The 23,492-nt window shown below is 38.1% G+C and overlaps 1 protein-coding gene and 1 long non-coding RNA gene across 3 annotated transcripts in view; both read left to right on the top strand.

Annotated features, from left to right (window-relative positions):
- LOC145764752 (uncharacterized) overlaps positions 1–21,755 on the top strand; it is a 58,642-nt gene extending 36,887 nt beyond the window's left edge. The window contains exon 2 of the long non-coding RNA XR_014288519.1: positions 21,636–21,755. This is a non-coding gene — a long non-coding RNA (uncharacterized LOC145764752). The remainder of the gene's footprint in view (positions 1–21,635) is intronic.
- Positions 341–21,755, top strand: LOC145764750 (EGF-like repeat and discoidin I-like domain-containing protein 3). 2 transcript variants are annotated; one of them, XM_082576415.1, is made up of 5 exons: positions 341–571; positions 876–923; positions 7,147–7,308; positions 18,286–18,485; positions 20,660–21,755. In XM_082576415.1, the coding sequence occupies exons 1-5, from the start codon at positions 367–369 to the stop codon at positions 20,795–20,797; spliced, it is 753 nt and encodes a 250-aa protein (XP_082432541.1). In that variant the 5' UTR covers positions 341–366; the 3' UTR covers positions 20,798–21,755. The 2 variants fall into 2 exon arrangements, with proteins under 2 accessions (XP_082432541.1, XP_082432542.1); XM_082576416.1 differs by lacking the exon at positions 876–923.
- Positions 21,756–23,492: the final 1,737 nt, after the last annotated feature.

Genomic DNA, 23,492 nt, shown 5'->3' with positions numbered 1-23,492 from the left:
TGTTTATAGAACAACAATTCAACTGACAACTCAGAATTTTATAACCAATAATAGTAGGAAATGAATCTTTTTCTACATGTTCGCGCCAGCAATGAAAAGTATATTATATTGAATTGTATACCCACAAAGGAATTACAAGATTTATCACTTGACATATGAAACTTTATATTTCTAAGGCGTAGTTTTTATTTTCAGAAAAATTTTGTTTAGTTTCCATAACCATTAACCAAGTGCAATATTTGCAACTTGGATTTTTTTGAGATTTTGGTCTTGCTTAATTTGTAAAGGTTGAAAAAGTTCAAACTTTTATTAAGATTTTCTATCACAGCAAATTTGTAAGTTATCAAGTGTTAAAAAGAATTAAACATGTCAATAAAACTAGTTTTCATTGTCTTGTGCATCTTCTTAGCAATTTGTGGGAGAGGACAAACTGATGAGGTTTTTATTCCTGTTCGAAAAGATGCAGAATCTGGAGTTCCGGGACCACAAGGCCCTGTGGGACCTCCTGGGACATGTACTTGTGACCTCCGAGATGTAGAAGAACTCCGTGAACAAGTCCAGGCGCTTCGTGGTGTGTGGAAATAAAATAAATGAAAGAAAATATTCTGTTGTATCTTAAAATCAGGGTTTAAGTTGTGTTTGAAAAAGATACATTTCTTTTAATTGTTTTGTTCTTATATTTTTATGAAGCTTCATGTGATCCAATAAATCCTCAAAGTTCCAAACAGTTGACATGTTGGAAATATGGCAAACGCAATCTTAAGTTGTTTGTTGTGAGAAAGACATGAAGTGACGTCTGACGAATTAAATCACAACCACCATTGCAAAGCGTAACGAATGAAGTTTCGTTGACAATTTTCTTCATCATTTTGCAGATCAAGCCGCAACTTTCAATTCGATTCTCCTCACTGACAATGCGAAAGGTGAGTTTATGACGTCAATGATGAAATTAAAGCTGTTTTTTCATAACATTACAATGAGGAATTGAAAACATCAAAACAACGTTTCATTTGTGGATGAGTGACGTCAATATGATGCCAATGGAGCAGGTACGAAAAGAACATGTTCCACATATCGCCGGTGCAATGCACGGAAGTTCCAGAGCAAGAGACCCCGCATTGCTACATTTTACTGTAAAATATTTAAGTTAAAACTAAACTTGCTGTTATTTTGTTATGAATGTACACTAGGGTGGATCAAAAATGGCAAAAAAAAATTTTTTTCTCAATTTTGATTAGCTAGATATGGCAAAAGTTGCCAATATATCACCATAACACAATGTAAAAAATTGAAGAGGTTTGAACAAGTTTTTGATCTCCCCCCGCGACATACAAATTTAGGCACTTATACATACAAGAACTGCATGGCAAATTTTTTTTCGATTTTAACTCGCTTTGCAGACATGGCAAAAGGTTCTAATATAAGGTTCAAATACAATGAAAATATGTGTACTTAAGAGTTTTGACTTCACCCTCTTTCAGCATATTAATTTTAAAGTGACTTGGCTGATGGACCACCCGCGGTTCCAATAGGTAAACGCCTATTAACCATCACCATCAGATGGCCGAGTATAGACTCACAAGCTTAAACTTTGTATGACTGATTTGACAGGTGGCCCATTGGCAAAGTCACTTCCTATTAATTTATGCGCTCATGCATACAAAGACTGCAAGCAATATTACAAACAGTTACAAGTTGAAGTGAGTAAAGTCACGTTTAGACTCAAATGTTGGCATTAACTGACGAGAAGCAATTCGGGCACAAATGAAGCCGTCTCGATATGTCGGTCCACAAACTGCTTTAGATGCATCGGTAACCAGCTTGCACGAGCCTTTTAACAGCCTGCGTGTGACATGGAAATTCGGGAAAAAATACAGTGGGAGTCACATCTATCATGATGAATTGCAGGAGCTCAGCATCCGTCATTGTTTTAATTACAGGAGGCTCCGTGATAGGAAGATCTGTCCAGTTAATCAATTCGAAGTATTTCACTGCATCAAAATTAAGCTTTGAGGGAACTTTAAATTTTTGTATTTTTCCCCTGGGTTTTGCAGCTCTAGCTTTCATCACTCCACGCAGGCCTAGTTCTCGAATATGTGGTCGATGGTAAGTTATTATAGCCAAAGTTAGGCCTATATTTTCCGGATGAGCAAAGCATGAGTTGCGGTGCATAACTGGGTCGATAATTTTCTTGTGTTTCTGACAAAGATATCGTGATGTGGTTATCATTTGGTGAATGTGTCTAGCTCCATCTTTGCAAGATGAATGTGATTTTATTGTGAACCACATTGGAGCATAAACACGGATAATGAACATAACCAATGCTTGTCGTCTCCCATACGGATTGTTATCGCTGACATATAATCTAAGGGTTCTATTAATTAGCTGTAGTCAGCCATCGTGAGTGTCTGAGTGATTCAAGCATCCTGGATTTCGCATCGCCAGATCAATGCTACATTCACCAGTGCAGTCAAACTGAATGGTGAAGATTGATGAAGGGAGTACCAAGTAATAATAAAACTAGGCCATCGCCCAGAAGAGTTACCCATACTAGTCTAAGTAAACTGCCTTTTAATCTGTAAGAAGCGCATATATGATAACTTTTATTAAAATTTGTGGAACCTGCAGTGCAAGCAAATTCCAATACTTCTACTATAAAGCTTCTTTTGTATCTAGAATTCTTTTGAAGAATCAAATGCTACATCAGCTAATTGTTGAGATACCCAACCAAGTATTTTAGCAATGGTGATAAAACGGTCAATTGTAGCCTATCTGTTTGAACACAAGTCGCTTATTATGACATCATAAAGCGCATAAGTGAGTCACACAGTATTTATGCATTTGACCAATTTTGCGGGAGACTTTCTCCAACCCGATATTAGGGAAATTAAAACCTTGCGGGGGGCGATCAAAAAATTGTCAAAACCAAACAAAAATTTGCATGTATGTTATTATGGGTATTTCGCACCTTTTTCACATACTAGCTTAGAAAAATAAAAATTTTGGGTTTTTCGATCCACCCTAATGTACACGCAGGATATAGTTGTTTTCGTCGGAGATGGCTATATAGTCTTTTTCGTGCGAGATTTTCGATTATCACTTGAAGTTTTTGTCGTTGCTTACTTGGGGCCCCACTCTATCCACTTAATGTTTGTGCTTGGCTCGGTTCATTTTGCTCTTATGGAACTTATATGATGATACTGAATCAAAGATCATTTTTATTTGTTACAATGATATTATATTACTTACTTTCAATTGTTGCAACACCCACGCTTAGTTTCCATTTGACAGCTGCGTAGTTGCTAGAACCACTCAGTGAAAGTCAATTTAGCCTCGACCTATATTTTTTATACCGTACAATATTTTATTAACTGTTGTCCAACTTTTATTAAACTTTTTAGGTTTTGAGCAACAATATTATAAAAACTCTATTTGACTAAGTTACAAGTTAGTATGAAAAGAGCTCAGCGCAGAGCACAAAAGAGATTACCTGAAAAGGAACAAATAGCTGAGGCAGCCAGAAACTCCCAGAACCATCAAAGCATAGAGATGGTTGAGCAACAACCGAGCAAGTAACTTCGGTGAATTGCCTTAGTGACAATAACAATTATACGACGCAAAATAAAATTATTTTAATTGTTACTTCAAGAATGTTGTGGTAATGCTCGTGAAGCTTCAATAGGTCGTAATGGTAAAGAGGATAAGTAAGACATCAGCATTAGAGAAGTGAAATCTATTCCTTATACTTGTTGACGTTAACAGTTTCAACAACAATACCGAAGAAAAAATTCCGGTACTAATATAATAGATGAGATGCAAGCAAAAATGATGACCATCCGGCATCATCACAAACTCAAAGATCAAGAAAGCAATTATTGCAGCAAATTCCAAACGACATAAAGGACCTTCTCTTAAAGATCTTTTCTAGAAAGGGTATTCAGTAAATTAAAGTAGACAGTAACTGTTAATGTAACACATGGCGATGTAACACAATCAGGTCTAAAACTACGAAGATATTGATTATGTTGTTCACCAAACATGGACCGTGTTCAATGCCAACCCTGCTGCTTATTTTATGATGAAAATGCCTCTCTGATGACTTCTAACACACGTCAAAACCTATTGGATCCAACAAGTTTAAAATGCTGGAGACATTTATCGCAGCAAATTCGAGGTCATGAAAGCTCCGCTTATCATGCCGGGGCGTGTGCCATATTAGCAATGTAGGACTTGATCCGTAATATCAATCAATGGCTTGCAGACATTAGATATTTGTTGGATGGTTTGAAGATCCCAGCTAGTTAGTTGATGATCGAAACCAATATACAGTGGAAAAAGTGATACAAGATTTTGAGAAAGTTTTAAAATTATCAAACTGCTGGAACATAGAACGAAAGTAATTGTAAAAGTATTTGAAGAATCCTTGCGATTGTGGCGCTAAGGAGCAAGCTGCTGACCATGTCATTCTTAAATTTCCCCATCCACAAAGCACCAAATGGAATGCATTGCATGGCAGCACTGGATGACTCTACACTAACCTGGCTTTCCATCATCGGCATTGGAATTTAAACAATTTCTCTCATACGAAAGAAAAATGTTCGAGATGGAAGATTTCGAGAATTCAAACACGATTTGTGCCAGAAAATCGACGCCCTTTCCTTAGAGTCACAACTCACAATTGATGGAAAAGTTTAAGGCGGCTGGCAAGAAACTGTACGTGGACATTGGAAAAAGCCTTGATCGAGTTCTAAAAAGTGATATGGTTGACAAGTGGCCTTTGAGTTTTGACAAGACAGTTTAGTGAAGAGAGAGATTTTGGGTTTGATTAAACTCTACGAATATACCGCAAAGAATTAACCAATATAACGAAAAGCAAAAACGATTTGTCGATTATGGTACCATTGTATTGAAAGTTACGAGTGTTCAAGACAAAAACATTTCAAAAGTTTTTGTTGCATATCGAAATTGGACAAATCTTCCAAACAGAAGACAAACATTGCAGATGACAACTTTAAACTAACCATTGCAAGTTTCTTTATTCACTTGTTGATTTATGCATAACAGTTTGCATCCTCTGTGGATCCTTCTCTTGTATCATGGGCCAAACCTATAGATGTTTACTGGTACACCTCTTCATTTTCTTTGAATCTTAACTTGATTTGTAGATTGTTTTGTGACATAACAATAAATGCATAATTTTGCAAAACTAAAAAGATGAGATGCTAAGCAAGGCGTTTGATGATTGATAGCCAAGTGCTTATTGTGCCGCAGTTGCCGCGTAATGACGCTTTGCATTGTAAGCAGGACCGTGTTAATCCCCTCTCCCCCCCCCAAAAAAAAATAAGTTGCTACAAAAGCTCGATAATCAATATATTACATCAAGCAAGGCTGTATATTCACTGCTTCCCAAATCCCCGGCTGGGGGCCCATCTCCGTCTAAGGCCGACGTATATTTAGCCCGTGCAGCGTTGTTCAGCTTGTAGGATAATTTTACATGTAACGTTTAATATCAAATAGAGTTACTACTTTCTGACACCTCTACAGCCTGTTTCTCCCTTACTCGAGATCATCAGAAGATCCTGAAAAATATGCAAAAATAATAAATCGGCAACACTTGAAAAGATTTCCAGGACCTTCTGATGATCTTAAATAAGTTTGAAACAGGCTTTAGAGGTTTTAGAATGCAGTACATTAACTGTATTTGATGTAATTTGGTCTGCTTGGCTTTTCTGCTCGGCGTTGAGCACTTTTTTGTATTAGCGATTATTGTAACATTTAATATTTTTTCCATTTTTATAAAATTTTCTCGCTTGCTTTGCTCGCTCAACCACATTTGATTTGCCTCACCAGCAACGTTGGGGAATGGCATAATATCATAAAGTAGATTTTAAGGGAGTAAAAAATTTTAGTTGTCCCACAAAAAGCCATCAAATTAATGTCACTACTCACTCAGCCTAGTTAATCAACAATTAAATTGATAAATTTCCGTGTGGAGATTTCTATAAAGTGTAATGTGGTGTAAAAATACGAGGCCTATAAGTGAAACGAAGATGAAGCCACTTCAAATAGATTTTCGAAGCTCGAGCGTGTTGAAAGGCTACAATCCTATAGGCCTACCAAACTTTCAAAAAATAGAATCTTCAAAATCCTTCTGTGGTCGTGAATGAAGTTTTTTTGAAATGGTAAACTAACTTAAATTTTAAACCAAAAACCTTCTACCCCAATCAAATTTTAATTTGATCAATTTTATTACATACCTAGCGACCTATATGTCATGGTTTCATGCCAAGTGTGCATTTTGATAAGAAAAAAATATGATTGCGCCGAAAATACCTAAAAAGTGGCCAACACAAGATTAAACTTGTCAATTTTTTGGGATAGCCCCCACATCCCTTGTTCAACTTTGATTTTTGCGCGCATTAAGTTTTGCAGGTTATTGTCCATTCATGTTATAAATTTTTTTGGTTAAAACCCTGATCCTTCTCCAACTTTTATTTAGATCCGCGACCACTGCATTGTCGGGATATTAACTTTTTTTAAAGAAAACTGTAGAGTTGTTTAGGCTTTTGCTAGAGTGATGAATATAATTTTTTTCCTGCATTGCAAGAGCTTGCGGACCTTACCTAACACTTTCTCGTCCTTTTTTTACGAGAAATCACTACACGTAGGGGATTTCCATTAGTGGATTTCGGGATGGGACCCAAGATGGTGTTAAAACGCCCATGATTGTAGGTTAGACAGTTTTTTCATATAGATTTGTTGCTATGCTGACTTGAGAAGTGTGTATGACGTATTGATAAAAACGTATACAATAGTAAACAACTTTAATAAGCCAACAAAACCTATTTTAAGGTTTTGTAGCTGTGTTCAAACCGGTAACACATACCTCCCGAATAACTATCCATGTTTTGATCATCAAAGATCTGCCATATTTTTCGTTCTTTGAATCAATGAGTTTCTTTACTTCCACTATGAACAACATTGATCATTAACAAGTCGATGTGTGCCAATCTCCTTGATTGTTACGTAGCCTACTGACTCACACACAGCGATGATTATTATCACTGCGGTTGTAAACCAAACTTGTTATTTGTCCACAAGTTACAATCGTCTGTGATATTGCTTGATTATATTCTTTGGTTTCAGTCGCTCTCTGCTCTGTGGGAATGAAGGATGGAAGAATCCAGGATTCCCAGTTAACTGCTTCTTCTGAGTACACCAGCAACTACGGTGCTGCACATGGACGACTGGATAATACGCGATCTAAAGGAGATGTAGGATATTGGTACCCTCATCCTTCTCGTCATCGTAAGAAGATATGATGTTGCTATATAAATAAACAACTTTATAATACAATTTTGGTGAAAAGATGATTTTTCTGAACCACAGACAATATTAATAAAACCTAACAACCACACGGCATTCAACATGATATAATAACTTGAAAATAAACTAAAAATTACAAACGTTTTTCGCCATACTCATGTTAGCTCTTTCAAGGAAATAACTGACTGATGTTACACATAAATTTAAATTACAAAACTGATCTACACAAAATCAAAAAATGAAATAACTAAACGCATAAGAATGAAACGGCAAGGCAGCGAAGAGGCAAAATCACATGACGCTTAATTGCGCAAGGCAGAAAACACACAGCAATAACGCAAAATTACGTGAATACAGAATGAAAATTGTTAAATGTTGAAACTGTTAAGCAGAATGTAGAAATGAGAGCTCACTGCCTTGATAATAAGCTTATCCGGAGTTTATTCAATTTGTGTGGACATGAAGACGTGGAGCGTCATCAAACTTGTCAGGTTATAACTGTAGAATTCTTCTTCCAACTTTGAATTTTTTGCTTCAACAAATGGGATTTTAAGTATCTGCTTTGAATATATCAATTCCACATCTTTGTAAAGTCGTGTTGAGCTCATTAAGCCTATACCGAATATGTCAATACCACCCGGATTTAGCGCACGACTTTGCTTATAAAGCAACTGCTAGCGGCCATAGAACAAGTAGTACATGGAGGTTTGGCTCTCGGGTGTGCGCTTGAGCACAGGCATCAAAGACACATGGTCATCGCTAACAATACATTAGGAAGCTTATTTGAATCATTGCACATAAAGAAACATACAAATCAGGCAGAATTCCCATCCGCCTCATCCGCATTAGAATTTTGCATTAGGAGAAGTGCGTACCATCCCACGAGTTGAAAAGCAATGGTCTGGAATATAATTTCAGGTTGTCAGACCAATAAGATTCTATGAATGTAGGAGCAGAATCCGCTTTTGGGTTCAGAAAATTTTGACATTTAGATTCGATGAGGCGAAACTCGCGTGAGATAGCGCAGCGGATGAGGCGTTGGCTTTCTAATGATGCAAACCTGGTTCGATACCCGGTGTGGGTGTATTTGTGGCAGGAAAAACGGCGAAAAAATGAGCTGGCTATCTTACTCTCCTACTCGCGCTAGTGCCGAAGGTTTAACATGATGAGAACCTTATCATGTTTCTTCGAAGCTCAGTAACTGAGTATGGAGCAATCTTATACAATAGCGTGAGATCTACCGTTGTATTAATCATAGTTATCACTCAGGGAATAAATAATAAAAAAAGCTTTTAAAACCTAACTAGTCATGGTTAAAGCTAACACTTCATTTGCTTATATATAGGCCGAGCAGGTCATCTTTTTAACTGGGTTTGCAAGGCGACATGCGGCTGTAAACCTTATTCTATTTTATTACCTTTTACAGCAGAATCAATCTGTAACTGAAATATCAAGTTGTATGAATCGTATCTATATTTCTCCTTCTGAGCTTTCTTGGACAAGGATTTCCATCGACGTCGCATTGTCAATTGCCGCATGATATACATAGCAGCATAATCTCCATCGTTGAGGAAATGTCATCAAGCGTTTATTTACGTCTCTATACTCTTTCGTTTTCACTTTCTTCTTCAAAGACAGGTATATCGAGAAGTTCCTATTCCAAAGGTAGGTCATCAACATCGAACATAACCAACTTTCACAATTCCCTGCTGCTTGCAACCTCAGCATAGACGTTATCAACATTATCAGAAGTTATAAGAAGCTACCTGCAGCAGTACACAACCTTCAATTGAGATGGCATAGAAGACTCTAAAAGATGGCAAACTTTTCCAATAAAGGTTTTTTTAAGTAAAACATTTCTTCCTTCCAAATGAAAATTTTTTGAGATCCCCTGGAACTCTCTGCGATTGCAAACAATGCCCTTATTTATCTGGTTTACTAAGTTTAGCTTAGTTTACACCAGAAGAAATATCGTGTTATCTAAATGCCTGGTGAACAGCCTCAATAAATTAGAATGTAAACGAATGTTAACAATGAAAAGTATCTGACCATCTGTCGTTTTGTAAAACTCTACATTTGCATACACAAAAAAGGAAAAGATCTTCAATTTCCTGTAACTTAAAAAAAAAATCTTTCCTAAAATACATATCCATTAAACTTCAAGGATGGTACAACAATAATTGAATTTGGGCATTAGCTAAGATGTGGTGAAAACAACGCACCAAAAGTAAAATGATCGCATTGTTTTCTAAGCAGGCAAAGACTTGTAAAGACTTTAAAAAAAAACGGTTTGTTTGTTTTTTTGCATTTACATCTCTAATCGAGACACCATCATTGAGCATTTAACCAGAAAGTTTGAGCATCATATTATATCAACCCGCAAGCCCAACTTGGACCCAAGTGAGAATTCAAGAGGTCACCTGGGCATACCATGTGGGTTATTCATGAGCCACAAATGTGTTAACACAATTCCAATTTTTCATGTTTGTTTAATTAATTGCCTCAAAACGAACCCAATCTCTTAATATCAACTGCTTGTTATTTTCTTTTAGTTGGAAAAGTAAAGCAGGGAGCATGAGCAGTAATGTGGGCTAAGTCTGGATAGCCCATTTGTAAAATCATCCGAACATAGGTGGTAGGTGGATTGCCCAATATTGAAAAATGTTATACTGCCAATAATGATTGCAAGGGCTAATGTGGGATTTCATGTTGGTTCAGTTGGTCTGCTCATTTGCACAACAACATTTTGCAACATTTAGGCTGAGTTGAACTTTCTACATTAGTTCAGAAGATTAGTAATTTAATGCACCATTTTTTTATAATTCGTTAAGGCCTAGCCCTAGAGGGTTAAGGCTAGGGCAGTGGTTCTCAACCTTTTTTTACCGCATACCACCTTGAGGTTCTATGATCTTGTTGCGTAGGCCTACCAACAAATTATCGAACTCAACTTTACTCAAAATGTATATAAGATTATTAACAGGATTAGCTAATTAGTCAGCCTGGAAATTTCGAAACAAATTTGGCCCACTACTCTCGAAGAAGTTCAAGTTGATAACAAAAAGTCACCCCGCCGGGCATCATCTCCTGATTTTTATTAATAACACACACTATCAAGACAAAGGTTAATGTGATGGTTGCTGCAATTGTTTCTTCTCTACAAGCTGATCTACTAGATATAGACAGGGTCCAACTGAGCTCACAGCGCATCGGAAATCGTATCCTGGAGTTACAAAGCGATTTCGACTCTTTGTTTTGATGCACATCAAGGAAGAGAAACCCTGCTCACGCTCTCATGCACTGTGGAAAACTAACAGCTCAGTAATAGCGTTACGAGCCAAAATCTTGTATGTAGAGGCCATGCTCATCCAGAAGTTGACTGGAGATACTTCCTTGTGCATTGATTTTTCATCGGATTGCATGACGCATAAAATATTTAACTATACAATCATTACGATGAATGTATAGTTTATTTCAATGGAAAAAATTCGCTTAACGTATTGTTAAAACTGTAATTTTACTTGAAAACAAACTGGGTACCACCTAAAATGACTTCCCGTACCACTAGTGGTACGCGTACCACAGGTTGAGAACCACTAGGCTAGGGAGTACATTTCGATGACCTGGGTTCGATGCCCACTCTTTCCATAACTCTTTTTTTTTATTACCAAACAAAGTTCAAAGTAAGATCAACTCTCTGGTTGTGTGTTAGAGGGGTCACAATTGGACATTAGTCACTTAAACATGTTTTGATTGGTTGACGTTGTCATTCGGTCTTACTGAAAATTGTCATTTTAAAGTGGCTCCCCAATCATTTTTTCTCCATCACTTCAACCACAAAGAAAAGTTGATTATCTGTAAACTGGAAGTTCGTGGCATGAGGTTCAATGGCGCATCGCATCTTTCTGCGATCCAGATTACAAAAGACATGAGTTCGACAACGCGCGCAGTGTTTTTAACATTTTTAACTGGGCCGCCAGTTGGGTGAGAACTGTAGTCCGCGGACAAATGTAACTGAGACCCAATCTGGCAGCCCAGTGACGGCCAAACAAATTGCCCATTAAGTGCCCAGATGAGGTACCCAGATGGGCCCCAGTTGTCATGGCTGGATGGGATAAGAGTTTCCTACAAGTCAGTACAGTTATGAACTGAGCAAACGGCAGTTGACTCAGTTGACATCTGAGGTAGCAACATTTCAGCACGTGGCTAAAGTTGGCAGTTCAGTTCAGTTTATTTTTTGTTTTGTTGGCGAAAAAGAAAGACGCAAAAGGCAAATGATAAAACTGAGCAAATAACAACTGAGTACGCCGCAACTCCGCATGTCCCTAGTCAGCAAATTCAGTTTAGCAACCGATGACCAAGCAAGTCCGAAGTGAGCAAGAAAATATCATTCTAATTTGCCGACTTTTCAGTAGCTGAAATGTATTTGCTGAGTTAAAGCACTTGCTGAGTTGTCGCATGCTGAGTGGTCCGACGACCATTTTATAACACCTATCCACAAGCCTGGATGAGTTATTGCTTTTGCATTTCTTGGTATTTTTTTTCAGTTTTTAACATTAATAGTTTACATTTGAAGCGAAGCATAGGCCTATGCTTAAGTTGCTGTTTAGCCTATATCAGTTTCTTAAATACTGCAATTAACTGTATTGGTAGCATTGTTTCTATGAGGATTACGACCAGGCGCGGATCTAGGAGTTTTTTTGGGGGGGGCCAGAAAATTTGAAAATGAATTAAAAAGTAAGAAAAAGATAAAACAGATAGCCTATGAACAATCAGTGGCGTAGCCAGGAATTTGGGGGGTTTTGACGGCGTGTTCGCCAAAGACGACACCCAGCGGCGGGGGGTCTGGGGGACCTCCCCCACAAAATTTTGAAAAATTACTTTGAATTTGGTGCATTCTGAGAGTATTTTCAACAAAAATATGGGTATAAATATTCCTGTAAAATGGTGCTGTCCGGTGGCATAGCAAAAGGATAAGATCATGTTTTCTTCGGCATTTTTTCGGTAGTAAAGCTAAGCATCTATGTTTTCTTGTTGCTAATTCCTGGCTGAGATGTTTGAATGTTTGGTATTGGCAAAACTCGCTCTTGTAATGCAGTTTCGCTTAAAATTAGGTACACTTTGTTTTAGAGACATGGAGACTGAAAGCATCATTCTCAATCTCGTGACGTCACAGTACGCGTGCCAAAGGGGGGGTTGTAAGTCAGCTGTGGGACTAATATCAGCTGTTTAGAAGCATATCAAACCATTCAACAATTTCTCACAAAATTTCGGGGGGGGCCCGGGCCCCTTGGGCCCCCCCCATAAATCCGCGCCTGATTACGACCTTTCAATTTATAATTACCGCAATCAAAGATTGATTCAATAGATGTGTTCCAGCTGCTCGATTGCCCTCTTGATTTATAATTGTGCTGACGTTGAGTTTGCGTTGTTTCTTCGTTCTCCGAGACGTGGCCTGCCTGAGAACTCAGACTTTTCACTCTTAATTGTCGCTTTTGTCTCGTGCCGGGAGCCGTTGTGTGTGGAGAGACCAGGGGCGGCTCGCTAGTGTGTGCTGCGGTGCTGCAGCACTCCCATAAAAGTTTTTACAAAAAGTTTCTCAAATATCTTAGCGTTTCTTCTGCCCAAAATGTATTTTTTGTTCTCTGTTCACAGAATTGCTGACTGTTATAAGTGTAAATTATATTTGGAAACTCTGCGTGCTAGGAAACATGTGCTGTTTTGAAACAGCACACCAGCATAACGTCGTAGAGGCATCGACTGTGACGTCGTAGAGCCGCCAGTTTTCTTGAATTGGCTGTACAAGCGAATTGCAAAGCGATGTGCTGTCTTCGGAGCAGCACACAGGCAGAACGAGAAAAAAGGAAAAAAGGCAGAGTGAAAAGTCGATCCACTGTGTCTGGCTTCGTGGTGACGTCAAAAGTGGTTTACAACGCAATAGGCAATAGCGACACCAGTGTGAATCCGCCTTCACGTTGTAAAATTACGCATTGTTAAATATTACGCAATAAACCAATTAGTAGTTTACATTTTCGCTGATTAGTATTAGGGTAGTTTTAGTTAAAGAAGAACGCAAATACGGAGGCACTAGAAAAACTGATACTTTTTAGGATAGGTCTACTTCCCATCCTTGGAAAAAAACTGCTTAAATTTAATATGTCATGCAACAAGCAACGTATCTACATCCAAAATGTAAAGTGACATAGGCCACGGTAGAATTTTTTGTCGAGTAGGTAATGAAAAAAAACAACCGTTTTCTCTTTTAATCATTAAGAACGTGTTATTCACATATGTTTGTTGATCGTCCCATTCAAAATATTACACATTTGCAAAACTTATAAGACAAGTTTTACATTAAACTTTTATCACAATTTAGAGCTAAAATATGCTCAGAATGTACCAAATCAAATGTAATTTTCTGAAGGAGACCCCCCCCCCCCCCCGCTGTTGTATTCGCCTTCGCGGCCACAGCACCCCCATTTCTAGGACTCACCAGCCGCCACTGGGAGAGACCATTTACCTTTTTCTGTTAAAATTCAGTATTGGTAAAGCAAGCGAGAGAGAGGCCAGGACACCTTTACGATATGTGTGCACTTGGGATTTGAGTTTAACCGTTGTGAAGAATCATAATTGTGTACAAAAATCAGGTTTTTATTCCCATTTCAGACTCAATAAATTCATACAAATAAACGATTGCAAGTTATGGTTGTGACAGGAAGAAGGAGAGATTGTAGGCAAGCATTAAAGTACTCTTGTAACCAAGATGAAACTTCCATTTAATAAACTGAGCAACTTACTCACAAGTCGCCGATTATTCATAGAGATTGGTCTAATAGTTAGTGATTTCGCATTGTTTAATACCACGCTTTCAACTTCCAAATCAAGTTTCTATCGTTTCCGAATACTCAAATTTTGACAATAAATGTCTTGGAGTGCCTCAACTATTAAAACCAAGTTTATAAACTTTTATTTTGAAATGGTGTAGTGCAACCGTTATAAAACAGTTAACAGTACAACATGTATCAAAGATTTTTTGGCAGTCAAGTGTAGCAAGACTTGACTACCACAGGCGTCTTTTTCGCGCATGAGTCTAGGCCAGTGATTCCCAACCGCGGCTCTTAGAGCCGCATGCGGCTCCAAGCTAGCCTTCTTGCGGCTAAAAAACTTGCTAAGCTAAGCCTTCTTGCGAAAACCAATGCTTAGAAAAACGCCCCTGTATTTGGAGCAACTTACGTATGTAAAGCACTTTTTAGCAAAATGATCATAATCAAAAATAGATATCGCAATCCAGGGCCGGATTTAGCTGATGGGGGGCCCGGGGCACTTTTAGATCGGGGGGCCCCCGTGCAAAAAATTTTTCGCGCCTGCGGCGCGAAAAACCATCTCTACGTCTACAGCAGCAGCAGTCCAGTACTGCACAGCATTTTGCAGAAATTTAAAGGCCAAAAGGAAAAAAATAACACAAAATTACATTTTTTTTCCACCTAGGGGGGCCCTTCAGAAGTCGGGGGGCCCGGGGCAACTGCCCCCTCTGCCCCCCCCTAAATCCGGGCCTGTCGCAATCGGTTGACCGATGACCACCTCAAGCAGCTACTGCTTCCTCTGCAATTGCGCCTCGCTTTGACAAACTTGTTAAAGCTCAAAGCTAATGCCAAGTAGGACATTAAATATTGATTTGTGTTATTTTTCTTGTTAGTGTTGCTATTCGTTGGTACATGCTTTCATGCTTTAAAATTTTCGTTATAATTACTTGAGTGCTTTCATGCGGCTCCATACGTACTCTGAAGTTTGAAATTCGGCCCCGACACCAAAAAAGGTTTGGAACCACTGGTCTAGGCTCATCAGTATTAGGGATACCATACGTCCTCTTTTAGGAGGATTTGTCCTCTTTTTTCAAGAAAAATAAATTGTCCTCCGAGGACACTAAAAATGCTCAAATGTCCTCTTTTTTGGCAGTTTGGGTTTTCATGCTTATAGGCCGATTTTCAACGGGATCATATTGCTTGAAGACGTTTCAGCGACGGCTTGCAGGCTATTTGTTTTTTTAACATTCTGTACACCAATGTAACGTAGGCCTAGCCTACTGATTTATAAATTCTACAAGAAATTGGCGCATTTTATGGAACTGTTGTGGAACGTTCATTGCCTGTGGTTCACTGGTAAAAAAATTTGTAAATGATGGCAGATCCATAGTCTTTGCCTGTCCTTTTTTGGCTAATTAACCCTTTGAGGACCATAAACTTTTGAGACATGTTTTATTTAAATATTGATGATTTTTACTACAAGTTTATCACTTTAAAGAGGTATTTGAAAAAAAAAAATTTTTTTTTTATTTTAAATAGAAGTTACGCTGTGGTACATATGTGTACCATTGGTCCTTAAGGGTAATATGTTTAGTATCATTGCTGGTATGGTTTTACACAGTGGCGGCTGGTGCTGTGTTGTGAGCAGTGGGGCTGCAATGAATAGTGGAGGGGGACGAAGCCCGCCGCTGAGTTCCCCGAAGGCGAACGACTTCGCGGGGGGGTCTGGGGGGTCTCCTCCCAGAAAAATTTGAACAATCACATTAAATTTGGTGCTTTCTGAGCATGTTTTTACCCCAAATTTTGAAAAAATGCTTTCAAACTTTGTTGAAAAGTTGATATTCCTAAGCTGTATTTAAAAAAAACCTAACAGTATTGCTTAAGAGACAAACTTTACTAGTATTGAGCTTAGTCTTGACTAGCCTAGCCGTTGCATACAAGGTTCAAATGATTTTGAGATGCCCTAGGCTAGACTAGAACTTCCTATAACCTGTTGAATACCCTAACTTTACAGCTAACACTTCTACATTCATGGCTCATCGCTACTCTGCGAAATAAAAACTAACTTCAAAAAGTCTGTAAAGTTATTTGGTTAGATGGGACTGTTTTCAGAGGCTCACACGGCGACGACGACGAAAACCATAATTGCTTGTATATACAGTATTGACATAATTCGCGTCAAATTATTGACAATTTTTCAACCGGAAGTAATGCTATCAGTTAAATTTACCTTTGCATGTAGATCTAAAATACATTCCTAAAATATTACGTGTTATTTATATTAAAATTTCACAACAACAGTCTTAATTTTTAAGTTTTTCCCACATCACTATATCCCTCCATTAGACTAATAGAATTTACCCTTCAGGACCTTTGGTACATATGTGTACCACAAAAGTTTAGCATTGTCTAGCAACATGTTTTTTTAATTTTTTTATGGTTTTACTGATGGGATAAGTCAGATTAATCACTAAACATTGATGTAGAATAAAAATTATATTTTTTTTAAATTTTTTTCTTGTCATGTTGATCTTTCAAAGTTTACCGCTTCAAACCCTGACCAATTCACCAAACAAAACCAGTTAAAGCAAAGATTAAACAAAATACAATTTCCAATTTTTTTAAATTTATAAATAGATTATTTATTTAAGAAACGTTTAGAGACAAATACTTTTTGATAACTACAAGAAAATGATTAGACATCGTGGAAAAAGTTTATAGTACACATATGTACCAACGGTCCTCAAAGGAAAAATATATTTTGGCGGTGCAGCTATCAGATGAGGACTTCTTAAAGATGGGGACACAGTAAATTTTTTTCTTTTCACTTATTGGAATTGGCAGTCAAAACTGGCTAGGCAACCCCTTACTTTGGAAATTTCTCGATCAAAAAGACTGTAGGCTAAATTATGTAAACTTTTTGCTTAAAATTTTTCAAATTTCTCCATAATCGTTCTGCTGTGCTTCCAAAAGCATTGCGCGCAGAAACCAAGTAAAATTTTTCTCATGTGCAGAATTGTTTTGGCATTCGATTAAACTAAATATATATATTTTCATATTATTGTATCATGCTTGGGGCAGTAAAGATTATAATGAAGTACACTTTTCTGCCAATTTTTAATTTTTTTAGAAATGAGAAGAAATACCGATTGGAAAGTTGCTAGTTGTACATTGAATGTTTTAAATTTTAATGGAAATCTTTGCATCTTCGGATAGCTGAAGATGTATGCTTTCATTTGATGTCAAGATTGTGCGTCTAGGTCGATCACATGAGATGTTTTACGGCGTAACTACAAAAGATTTTTGTGAAAAATGTCTGGTTATTTAGATTAAACGTCTTAACCTCGGTGGTTGCGAAAGAGTTAAGGAAGCACGAGAAATCAGAAAAAATAAGTCAAACGTTCAGTCAATCGTTTTCATGTTTTTTTTGCTGCGTGGGCTTAGCCTCTTAGGCTATACTGTAATGATCTAAAAACATGTAAAAGATTCTTGAAGCGTAAAATTCTACTTGCTGGCGAAGCGTGTCCTCTTTTTGGGCAATGAAAATATGGTAGGCCTAATCAGTATCGCATCACTAATTAATGCTACCAAGGTCTCGATCACTGCTTCTTTCAGTCAAATGAAGAAGACGTACCATTGTGGACTAAAACAATCAAGCCAGGTGTCGCCAAGAATGTACCAACAGCGACAGGCATCTTTTTCGTGCATGAGTCTAGGCTCATCAGTATCGCATCACTAATTAATGCTACCAAGGTCTCGATCACTGCTTCATTCAGTCAAATGAATACTCACCATTGTGGACAAAAAACAATCAACCAAGAATAAATTTTTTGTGTGGAAGGAGCAATCAACCTGACAGTCAGCACAAGGCTTGAGTACTCACTATCCGAGCAATGTGTACCGCTAAACATATCGGTGTAGACTCCATGTAAGTTACCAAGACTTTTCCAAGCACAATTGTTTCGGAGGCAACTGCTCAGTGCTCATCTGTAACATCAGTTAGGCAGAACCCTACACATCCATGTCAACAACTGGTTTGGTTGTTCTGGTTCTGGTCCTATACTAATAAGCCCTCCCTCAGTGAAGTCAATCTGACAGAGTAGGATAGACAACGATTAATAACAACAGGATCAAAATAATAACCTGATTCTATTTGCAGAAACACCTGGCGAGTGGATACAAATTGATTTGTTGGAGCCAACTCGTGTTGCTGGTGTTGTTACTCAAGGAATTTCTAATCCTGAAGGAATTTCTAATCTAATTTCTAATCCTGAATATTGGATAACAAGTTACAAAATCCAATATGGAAACTCTGTTTCAACTCTGAAAACTATAAAGGACGAGAATGGGAATGACAAGGTTTGGTTGGTTTTAGTTTTGAATTTTTATCCTCGGATTGACAAAGCCTTGATCGGTTATTCCTGGTAGTTCCACATACTTGTAGAGCAGTGGTTCTCAAACTGGGGTCCGCAGTCCTTTTGGGGTCCGCGAGACAATTTTCTGGGACCGCGAAGCACCTTCCAAAAAAATTTGCTCGATCTCAACTTATTTTCAACTTATTTTCCAAACCAAAGTTAAAGATATAGTTTAGTAAGCTGGCTTGGCATCCCTCCACACAGTTTTTTAAGCCTGGCCTTTCGTTTGATTGTGATAGCCTTTGTTTCGTTTCTATCGCCTTGGTGACATCAAGGAGTGCATAGTGGTGACGTACTTCTACAACACTTGTGTTTACCAGATCAAGAACAGAATTACCAAATTACTTGACTAAAAAAGAGTTAGGCGAAGTTGATTAAGGCTGGTTATTTTTACTGATTTAAGTTTTGAATCGAATGTGCCTTTCCGAACTTTTAGCTTTTTTAACCTCAGTCAAATTAGCCAAAAATTAATAACTTTTTAACTTTACTATAATTGAATTTTTAACTTAAATTTGAGTATAAAAAGTGAAAATGGCTCAGTCTCGAAAAAAAGTAAGATTCAATGATTCCTATGTTTAATTCGCTTCCACTGTGATACATTCTGGAGAAGAAAAGCCGCAGTGCGTGCTATGTTGTAAAGTTTTAGCAAGTTCTGCTCTAAAACCTATCAAGCTGAAAAGACATTTGGTAACACATCATCCAGATTATCTAAACAAAGATGCAGATTTTTTTAAACGGCAAGCTAATAGTTTAGTTAGGTCAAGATTCGATAGCACTGGTGATCAATGGAAGGGAAATACTGCATGGGTAAGGTCCTCCTACGAAGTTGCAAGAAAAATGGCTATCGCTGGGAAGCCTCACAGTCACACCATCGGAGAACAATTAAAGGGATCTTGCCTTATTGCCAAGTTATTGTATCAGTTTTGGGAGAATCTGAAGCTCAAAAGCTGAAGCAAGTATCTGCCAGACGACACTGTGAGTAGGAGAATATCTAAGCTATCGGAAAACATTTTGTCGCAGGTGGTGTCAAAGATACAGAAGTCAATGTCACATTGATGCCTAACTCAAAACATGTTGGATGTAATGCATAATATCAAGATCATATTGAACCAAACGGAACCTAATATAGAACTGATAACATCCAAGCAGGTGGACCCATTTTATTGACGGGTGCAGTTTTAATTGCATGTAACAAAAAATTATTATTTACCGTTTTTGTGCTAATTTGCCTTAAGTTTTTAGTGGACCGTGAATCGTTGAAAAAATCACAAGGGGACCGTTCAACAAATTTTTTGAAAAAGTTTGAGAACCACTGTTGTAGAGGCTTTTGACGCAGGGCCGGTTGTCGAGATTGTGAGAATGAAGTTTTAGCGATTGTTGCAGTGTCTGTGAATTGTGCCATTCATTGGGTGCCGCTCAGTGGAGAGCAGTCCTTAACGTGCGTTCCTACAGCGCACGCCCTGAGAGTCAAACCACGACGATAACTTTTGAAAAGAGCTAGACGAAAACCTGCAGCTTCGAACTATAGCAACATTTTACTCGAATCATTTTTTTATTTCGTCCCGATAGCTCAGTTGGTTAGAGCGTGACTTCTTGAACAAAGAAGCTTCATGATCAAGCGGCGCTGGTTCGACTCTCTGGGCTTGCGCTTGAGTAACGCACGTTGAGAATTGCTCTCCATTCAGCGGCACCCAATGAATGGCATAATTCACAGACACTTCAGCAATCGGAAAAAATTCACTCTCTCAATCTCGTTAACCGGCCCTGCGTCAAGACTCAAGAGCCTCTACAAGTATGCAAAACTACCAGGAATAACATTTCAAGGAAGAATTCAAACTAACGAAGAGGCATAAACAAATTCTTTTTGGCGGTAAAGGACTGAATCAATAGTTTTTATAAACACCCACGTCATCCGCGCTCCTGAAGAGAGTCAGACGAAAACCTGCAGCTGCGAAGTAAGAGCAACATTCTACTCGCAATTTTCACGTTTTGTACAACCAATTAACTTTAAGTAATCGACTCTATCGTCTAGTGTTGCAAGCGACGTCGGTTCAAATACTGGGTTTACTTGTTTCATGAAAGCATGAGAAACTCTACATTACATTTTTACAACTTCAGGTGTTCCAAGGTAACACTGATAGAAACACACACGTCATCCGTGCTTTCCCACGCCCTCTGGTGGCAAGATACTTCCGGCTTGTTGTTCAAACATTTCATGGATTCATCGTCCTCCGAATGGATTACGTCACATGTTGAACAGGTGACTGACAAAGCTTGTCAAACTTTAATTCTTGAAGATGAAATAGATTGGAAATTGAAATCAACCACACTTGCACATAATCAACCCAAACAATCGATAACATTCGCCTTCGACATCACTCATCATCATCAGTGATACTACTTCTGTTCTGCTCAAATTTATGACATGCTGCTTTTACGTCAAATTACATCGATAAAAGGATTTCATCGTTGTTCATCGACAGCAATGAGCAACAATTTTAGGATAATCGAGAACAGTTTGTCGTGTAATCGTTGCGCGGTATGTTGACATGGTTATATAGCCAACATTCCATTCCTCCGTTTCGAATGACTCAACAGAGTTTCGAATGACTCCATGTTGTTCACTGTTTGTACAATGTAGAGTTTCTGCACACATTTCATAACCTTTCTCTAACATTTAAATTGCAATCTTTTTCTCATCCTTGAGACGCCATTGTGACGTGTCAATGCTGCTCGTTACAGATTTTGTAATCATCAGTGTTTGAAACATTGAACAATCGTGATTACAATCGTAGAATAAACAAGTAATCGTATTTTGATTGTTTTGAAATTTTATACAACTGCAATCGTAATCTTAATTATATAACAAGTAGACTATTATGATTAATGACATTGTAATTGTAGTCAAACAATCTCTGATGAGTAATAGCTTCGAGCTGAATAGCGATCTTTTGCTGAATTGCAAATATTTCTCGGGTGTTTGCTGGAAACCATTCTGTTTGAACGAAAAATCATGTGGAATGTTTTCAATGGCAAAATTATCCTTTAATGTTTCATTAAAATTTTCCGCCCAAATTGCAACGATGACCCATAGTCTGATATTATGCGATCATAAAATATCATATGAACTTTATTAGTTGTCTAGGAGGATAATTATCGCGTATGTTACCACATTTGTTTATACTCTGATTGTAAATAAACAAATTGATGCAATCGGTTTTTTGAAAGTTCAGTCATGGATAGGTTTACAACGCTGGTGACGTAATAAAGTTAAAGCGACACCTAGTGGACAAAATAAAAGCCAGCGAAATTAAATTAAAAGTCACTAAAGTCTATGCTAGTGCTATCATTGTCGTCGGCTCCAGCTAGTGTCCGAGCATTGGTTTCATCTTCTATCGAATTTAGCTTTAGCTCGGTGGGTAATCCGTCAGCTGCAGCAAGCTGGCCAGATGAGAATTGAGGTGTCCGATGTTTACCCCACCTTTTCTAGGTGCTTCCCCATGTGGGGTTGGTTGCGGGAAATCCTAGATAGGCAAGCCCGGACGCGAATTTTTTTTTCCTACGAGATTTTTGTCTCATTTATTTTAGTCACTTTAAAAGTAAGATTTTCCGAAAGTGTTTGAGAGATTGGTTGATTCAGATTGCGAAATAACTATTTGCCAATAAAATTCTGCAATGATAATAAAATATAAGCTTTCCCTAACCCTACTTTTTTGAAAAGCTCTTGTGCACCGCAAAAATTAATTTAAAGAAAAAAAAGGTTTGACTTCGAACCCTCGTTCACACGATTACTAGGCGGAGGATGATACCACTGAACCAACCGTGCCAACGAGAAACTGTTGCATTCCACACGGTTTTAATACAAACTTTTACCAAAATATGTAAATGAGACAAAAATCTCGTAGGAAAAAATATTTCGCAGCCCGGACACGGGTCTTGATACAGGAACCCAATGTCACCTCAGTTCATTGAGAGATGATCATCATAGATCCGCCGCCAGTGTGTGAAACCGAGCTGGATGCTTCCAACTCTATCAAGTCTGCCCCCGTCACCCGTGATATCATCGCCATTGGGCTTTGTTTGGTCCAGGTCCAAATTGAGACTAAGGCCATTTGCTTGTGTGGTTGTTTAAGGTGGTCGTGACTACGCTAGGGCTACGCACACACTATTGGCCAGCTTCATGTCCACTGCGGTCAAATAAGATCGAAAGATGCAGCTTAAGGGAAACTGGTTGCAACGGCCTGCCGGGTGCTCTGTGCATCGAGGCCCGCCCAACAGGATGCTTGCCCGTCAGACACTTACCTCTTCCGCCAAAAAGAGATCGCCGTTGGGGACTTAACCTCTTTGAATCTCTGACTTTACGAGCTAAAAATCTGCAAGATCAAGCGACGTTGGTTCGGCTCTCAGAGTGTGCGCTTGAGGAACGCATTTCAACTGCTCTCCATTTAGCAGCATCTAGTGGATGGAATGTTGTGGTTATTATCTATTTTACGTACCGTAACTTATAAAAATGTGGTAATATTTTATTTATATTATTTAAGTATGAGGATATAGTTTATATTTAAGTATGCGTTTAAGTATGAGAATGGTTTGTTTATAAGTTGAATTAAGATGAAGGCTCTCTGACTGCCTGATGAAATTTCTATCTATCTAATTTAGCTATCTGACTCCATGAACTAATTTCCACACAATTGTTATTCGAATTATAATTTTAAGTTATCAGAAGGTGTTCGTATAATGTTGTAGGTCTATAACACAATTTGAATTTAAACAGTACAGAATAATGAAATTACAGGATAGTGAAACATTATCACGAGTTATTACATTTTAATTAAACAATCAATTTAATGTTTTTCTGAGAGCTGAACTGGTCTAACTGAGCTGGTGTGATGTGATAGCTCGTCCGATTTAATAGAGCTCTTTTTCTAATTGAGCTTGTTTGATGTGAGCT

This window comes from Aplidium turbinatum, chromosome 2, assembly GCF_918807975.1.
Source record: "Aplidium turbinatum chromosome 2, kaAplTurb1.1, whole genome shotgun sequence".
NCBI lineage: Eukaryota > Metazoa > Chordata > Ascidiacea > Aplousobranchia > Polyclinidae > Aplidium > Aplidium turbinatum.
This window is presented reverse-complemented; position numbering and strand designations above follow the sequence as displayed.

Excerpts from the sequence above, each read along its gene's own strand:
- LOC145764750 (XM_082576415.1), top strand. The coding sequence starts at position 367 with ATGTCAATAAAACTAGTTTTCATTGTCTTGTGCATCTTCTTAGCAATT. Across the intron at positions 572-875 it reads ACAAGTCCAGGCGCTTCGTG|ATCAAGCCGCAACTTTCAAT; the intron begins GTGTGTGGAAAT and ends ATCATTTTGCAG. Across the intron at positions 18,486-20,659 it reads ACGAGAATGGGAATGACAAG|GTGTTCCAAGGTAACACTGA; the intron begins GTTTGGTTGGTT and ends TTACAACTTCAG.